The sequence below is a fragment of the Drosophila biarmipes genome, chromosome X (assembly GCF_025231255.1).
Source record: "Drosophila biarmipes strain raj3 chromosome X, RU_DBia_V1.1, whole genome shotgun sequence".
Classification (NCBI taxonomy): domain Eukaryota; kingdom Metazoa; phylum Arthropoda; class Insecta; order Diptera; family Drosophilidae; genus Drosophila; species Drosophila biarmipes.
The window spans coordinates 4070800-4076911 of NC_066611.1; the positions used below are offsets into that span (position 1 = coordinate 4070800).

The 6112-nt window shown below is 50.0% G+C and overlaps 1 protein-coding gene and 1 long non-coding RNA gene across 2 annotated transcripts; one reads left to right on the forward strand and one right to left on the reverse strand.

The window, feature by feature from the left end:
• The first annotated feature begins 54 nt into the window (after window positions 1-54).
• LOC127011692 (uncharacterized) lies at window positions 55-649 on the forward strand. The gene is made up of 2 exons (XR_007764948.1): window positions 55-269; window positions 360-649. It is a non-coding gene; the product is annotated as an uncharacterized LOC127011692 (long non-coding RNA).
• A 793-nt stretch (window positions 650-1442) lies between these two features.
• LOC108033177 (DNA topoisomerase 3-beta) lies at window positions 1443-4985 on the reverse strand. Its single transcript, XM_017107415.2, has 5 exons — window positions 4603-4985; window positions 3786-4533; window positions 2398-3448; window positions 1940-2333; window positions 1443-1875 (listed from the first exon to the last, which is right to left on the reverse strand). The coding sequence occupies exons 1-5, from the start codon at window positions 4691-4693 to the stop codon at window positions 1523-1525; spliced, it is 2637 nt and encodes an 878-aa protein (XP_016962904.1). The 5' UTR covers window positions 4694-4985; the 3' UTR covers window positions 1443-1522.
• Window positions 4986-6112: the final 1127 nt, after the last annotated feature.

Below are 6112 nucleotides of genomic sequence, written 5' to 3' on the forward strand. Positions count from 1 at the left end.
GATTGTCTCAGTGGTCAGAACTGAGATTTGGCATTGTCAAGAGTGGGCGGGCAACGGAGGACAATCAATTGGCTAGCTGCAATATGCGAAATTTGGCATTGAAAGCGAAATGCGTAGTGCATTAGAGCAGGACTTCCATCTCGCTCGCTCCAATGGGGTGGTGCGGGAGAGCTATCGATAATAGAGTTATCGCTTTCCAGCACTGGTCGCAGCTGTTCATAAGTGTATGTACAAGTGTGTGTGTTCTAGCTAGGAGGGTGTGTAAGTCCGTATGTACACTTGTATATATATGCATGGACATCTTGTGACGCTCTTTGTTTGGCGAGTTAAACGACCTTTGTTTGTTTTGACGCCACTAGGAAGATTTGTCTTGGCTTTGGTCAACAGCCTTTAGACAAGAGAACCCCACATCCGCACGCAGTTTATTACGGCAGTCATCCAATTTCCCCAACCGCACATACATATGTACCAAACCATGTAGATTTCTGCACTTCCATGTCAGTGTGCGTGCATCTGGAAAGTTCCTGGAATGAATAAGACTGATGAAATCGGATGTAGACTGATGTCAGCCCCCTAACCCTTGATGTAACCGTAACCCCTTATAATGTAAATTGGGTCCCGAATAAACATTATTTATTTTTTATACTTATGTACATGGTATATGTATTTGGGGTTGTTTATATTTTTTATTAAAAATTATGGAATTTTTTATTGATGTTTATTTTATTATATTCTAAAGGTATGTATACATAGGTTATAATAATCTCTCTTATGTTTCTCTCTATAATTCCTCTAGTTCATTGTTTTCTATTAGACAAGTATTAAACGCAAAGACCTAGAATTTTCCTAATACCTATTATCATTTGGTCAGACTTTAATAATATCGTACGTACATTTTCCCCACAAACAACTGTCTAAACCACTGTTTTTATTATATAAAACAATCGTCTAAGTTCCACGAAAATATGGAAAGTATATAGATATATGTATCTACATATATTTGTACATAGAATAGTGTGAATCTTGGGAAAGTTTCACAAAAACAACCCTTGGATCTGCTTCGAAAATCTAAAGTCATGAAAGTAAGTAGGGGTCTCTTTGTTGGCTGATTCATTCAATTTCACTTGAGTCATAGTCGGGTTTTAGGGAAATTAATTAGATACAGATACATATGTATAAATAAATTATAGACCATTACCCATTTTTCAATTGTTGTTAAAAATATACATTAGTTCCTGAGATTCTAAAAGAAAATGGTTCATATTTGATAGAAACAAGAAAGACATGAATTTTAGATATTATAAAATTAAAAAAAAAATTAAATTGCCAATAAATTCGATATGTATTTTCTTTACATTTATCCACAATACTTCCAGTTTAGAAAATAATCTTTAAATCAACATTTTTCTGAACTAAGCCCCCTACCCAGGAAAATAAACCACTTTCTTTATACAAATTTCGGTTCTTTTATTCGGCTTTGTGTTTTTCTCGAGTTTTGTTGTTGTAAATGCAATCCAGGGCCTCAAACGAAATACGCCGCCAGCTGGGCCATCTTATCCTTGGGCTGCCGACCACCGCGTCCGCCACGCCCCCCGCCCCCTGGGCCAGGTCCGCCGCCCGCCGTCACCGCTCCTCCGGCGGCACCAGCCGGTCCGCCGACTCCTCCGCCGCCGCGACCCACCTTGCCGCCCCGGGAGCCGCCGCCACTGCGGACGGGTCGCGAGGCCACCGCCCGATGCTTCTCAACCAGGTGGGAGAAGTCCGTGGAGCAGAAGATGCAGCCGCTCTTCTCCTCGCTGCCGTCCTTGAACTTGCTCTTGTCCGACTTGTAGACCACGTTCACCTGCTGGGCTCCGCATTCCTGGCACTTGGCCTCTGCAAGAGGAGGGAATACAATGTGCGTTAGGGATGAGACGGCAATCCGACGGTCAGGACCCACCTTCCACTGTGATCTTGGTGGCGCCCTTGAAGCAGTTGATGATCACGTCGCAGCGGTTGCAGCCCAGCTTCCAGGTGGGCGCCAGCGTGCAGTCGAGCACCAGGACGCCGGTGGGGCACTCCACGCAGCCGGAGATGCCCAGCGTGTTCAGCGAGTGCGGGCAGGTGGCGTGCGTGCAGGTGTTGCAGCCCCCCAGGTGGGGCATGTCGCTGAAGGGCGGATGGTTGTAGCAGTACGGGCAGAACGGGTACGACCGCCCCTTGACGCCGGTCGAGAAGGCCAGCAGGTCGAAGTCATCCAGCGGGCACTTGAACTCCCGATACACCTTCACATTGCCAATGGGCAGGGCGTACGTCTCGTCGCAGTGGGAGCAGTGCAGCCGCGCGGGCTTGGTCTGAAATTGCAGGGCAGAAGGCATGTCAACATCGGAGGACGGGGGTCAGGAGTGGACGCCTCACCTGTATGTACTTCATGTAGCGCCTGCACTTGCCGCAGCGCGAGTGCGCCTTGCCCGACTCGGCCAGCGGCGAGAAGGAGACCTCGAACAGGGCGTCCATGTTGGCGATGTTCTTCACGAAGTACATGAACTTTAGCTTGAAGATCTGGATGGCGTGGCGCAGCACGTCCTGGAAGTCGGCCGAGCCCTGGGCGATAAGCGTCAGCATGCGCTCCACCTCCGTTCGCATGGTGGGCAGCACCAGCTCGGGATCGATCTTCTGGTAGCCGTGCACCAGGACGATGCCCAGCGTCGTGGGTATCAGCTTGCGCCCGTTTTCGATGCGCACGTAGTTGCGCTGGCAGATGTTGTTGATGTGCACCGGAATGGAGGCGTCCGTGCCGATGCCGTGCTGCTCCATCAGCGTGATCAGCTCCGATTCGGTGAGGTAGTCGGGCGGCCCCGTCTGGCTTTCGGTGAGTCGCACGTCGTTGATGGCCACCGTGGTGCCCTGGACGAACGGCGGCATCGGCTCATCGCGTCCGAAGGCCTGCCAGGTCATCACCTTGGTGAAACCGGCATCGATCAGCACATTCGCCGTGCAGCTGAAGGTCTCCAGGCCCACGCGCAGCTTGGCCGTCGTCACGCGGTACTTCAGGTCCCGCGACACGGTGCCCATGAAGTGCCGGCAGATGAACTCGTAGACGCGCCAGGTGTCGCGGTCGAAGTCACTGCGGTTGCCCAGCTTCATCGGCGTGATCGGCGGATGGTCGCCCGCATCCTTGCCCTTCCGCGGCGCCTGCATATCGCCCAGGATGGTGCGCGCCTCCTCGCCGAAGTCCCCCGACGGCTTCAGCACGTGCAGCACGGCCGGCAGATCGAAGTTGGTCGGATACTGATTGGTTTCCGTTCGCGGATAGCTGATGTAGCCCTGCGTGTACAGGCGCTCCGCGATCTGCATCGCCTGGAAGGGACCTATGCCCAGCCCGGAGCTGCAGATCCGCATCAGCTCCACGGTGTTCAGGGCCTGCGGCTTGCTCTTGAAGGCCTCCTTGCTGCCAACGCTCTCCACGCTGAAAGAGGAGAAGGGGCCGAGGTTACTAGATGGCAGGGGAGGCTTAGTTGGGGATCTTGCTTGTCGTTAAGTGTGAAGTTTAAATAAGATCCCCTCTATACAATACAAGTAAAGCCCATTTGTCTCTGAGACCAAGGAAATTATGCTAATTCAGCATGCTCGTTTCTATGACAAGCGGATGATGTAGTCACCAGATTTGGCAAAGAAGAGTCTGAGAAGAACGTGGGTAGAAACAGACGCGAGAGCATGAATGCATGCTTAAATATAGACTCGCTAGGCGAGCAGAGAGTGGCCTAAAGCTGGTTAGGGGCGCCCTTAGTGACCGACAGTCTTACGTGGCCTCCTTGTGCTCCTTGACGCGGTTCAGCAGCATGATGGCGATGTCCTTCTTGAAGACCCGGCCGCGCGCCCACTCCAGCGTGAATTCCGGCTGGCCGGCGAGCAGCTGCAGGTGCCAGAAGCTCTCCGGCTTGAAGGTCTGGATGTCGTCGTGCCGCTTCACGCAGAAGCCGAGCGTGGGCGTCTGGCAGGGACCGTAGGAGATGAGCGAGGAGTCCAGGTCGCCGTAGCGGTCCTGGAAAAACTTGGTCTGGAAGCGGGTGAAGGCGCAGCCAATGCGCAGATCCAACTCCTGGCGCGCGTCCACCGACTTGGCCTCGTTCTCGTTCGGGTGCCCCAGCGTCTCCATGGCGCCCTTGATGTCCTTGTCCGTGATGGCCGAGAAGTGGGCGCGGTACGTCACCTGCCTGCTGTACACATTGTGGATGACGTGCTGCACGGCGTCCATCACCTCGAAGCAGATGTTCTCGCCCTCCTTGTCGCAATCCAGCCACAGCACCAGGTAGTCGCAGCCGCGCGCCTCCTGGGCCAGGAAGCTGCGCATGTGCTGCTTGGGATTCGTCTCCTTCTTCTCGGTGGGGCAGCCAAAGAGCTCCACGGGATCCACCTTGTCCCACGAGTTGTACTTGCTGATGAAGTCCAGCGACATGACATGGCCGCACACGGAGGTCATGCGGAAGTGGACGGTGCCCTCGTTGCGGAACTTGCCGCTCCACTCGTGCGTGGAGCAGCCGTTGCCGGTGCCTGGAGGGGATGGGTATTGGATTATTCATGGACTGGACTGGACTGGCCGGGCCGGGCGGCTGCACTCACCCCGCTTGGCCGTGCAGCGTCCGTTGGAGAGAATGCCCGCCAGCGACGCCGCCAGCGAGGGCTTCTCGGCCACCATCAGCACGCTCTTCATGGCCCCTAGATCCTGCACTCCTACGAGGGAAGGGCCAATATAATTGATGACTTTTCCGCGGCGCTTGACGACTGCCCTCTGGGTCTGTTCTCTCGCATGGATCGGCTCGCTGGGGAGCTGCGCCTCGCCGGTTTCGATTCGGGCTCGTGGGTTCGGTTTCGCGCTGCAGAATGTGCGCACTGTGGCCGCGATGCTTTCGTTGTTTCTCCCGGTAATCCTATTTAACCAAATTGCACGGGCATTTTTGTTGGCACTAGAAAAGTCCTCTCCAATCGGCGGCTATCGAAATCGGTGTCGGTGGTTCGAAAAATCCTGTGTAGCATGCCTCGGCCACACTGCGTTGTTGGGCTTGCATCGGGAGGGTGTATCCGCTGTGGCGGGAGGGTGTCTTCGCTAACTCCGAATTATAACTCACTAGCGATGGGCAATCTCAGATATTTCTATGTTTAAACTTTACAGTCTAGTACTTAGCATTGGAAAATTTGAATCTTTGACTGTTTCTCTGCGAAAAGATGACGCAAAATAAACGAAAAGATTTGACGATTTGAATTTAATTTATTTTTAAACTTAATTAATTTTTAATTTTAAGGAACATTCTAGCCCCTCTCTACTTTTCAGCAGGCCTCCCGCTAAACAATTTTAATACTATGAAATATTAGGCAAATCAAAAGTAGGCTGTTGTGTTCAATTTGGAAATATTGCAAATTTTGGAATACATGTTAGTACACCTCGGACTTTTCATATTGGCATATTTGTGTAGGATAATTCTGACAACAATCTCTTGTTCGATTAAACAGAATTCAACTTAGATGCCATATTTTTCATATCATTTCTATGATACTGACATATCTTTTAAGTATATTTTACTTATTGACAACCAAATTTATTTAATTTTAGCCGTAAAAGAGCTACCTAAAAATGTTACTGAAAATCTGATCAAAATTTGCTTGCATGCAAAGTTAAAATCATTCGTATATTTTATGATTATTGGTTATTATTTACTTATTGAAAAAACAATATGGGGTATCTGAATTGTTGAACAATGAAACATTTTTGCTATGGATGAAAAGACCCTCAATGGTTCCTGTTCAATTTTCAAACTGCTGTGACTGTTGCTGTGGAGAAAAAACATGTAACATTATTTATTGTTGTAAGTTTATATCCAACATAATAGGCAAGGTAAAAAGAACTAAACTTGTATAATATTAATAGTAACGTTAATATTTCGAAATGTTTGGTGTAGTTTGAAAGTCAAAAGTGGCACTGTTAACCCCTCGCGCATCGCTATTTTACATCGCTCATTTGACGGTGGACAACTGAATCTGGTGGGAAATAGCTATTTCGGCAACTTGCTCTGTTAGAGAAACGCAGCACTTAACAGTTAGCGATGGGGAAACATCGATAGGCGCTGTTGAACAG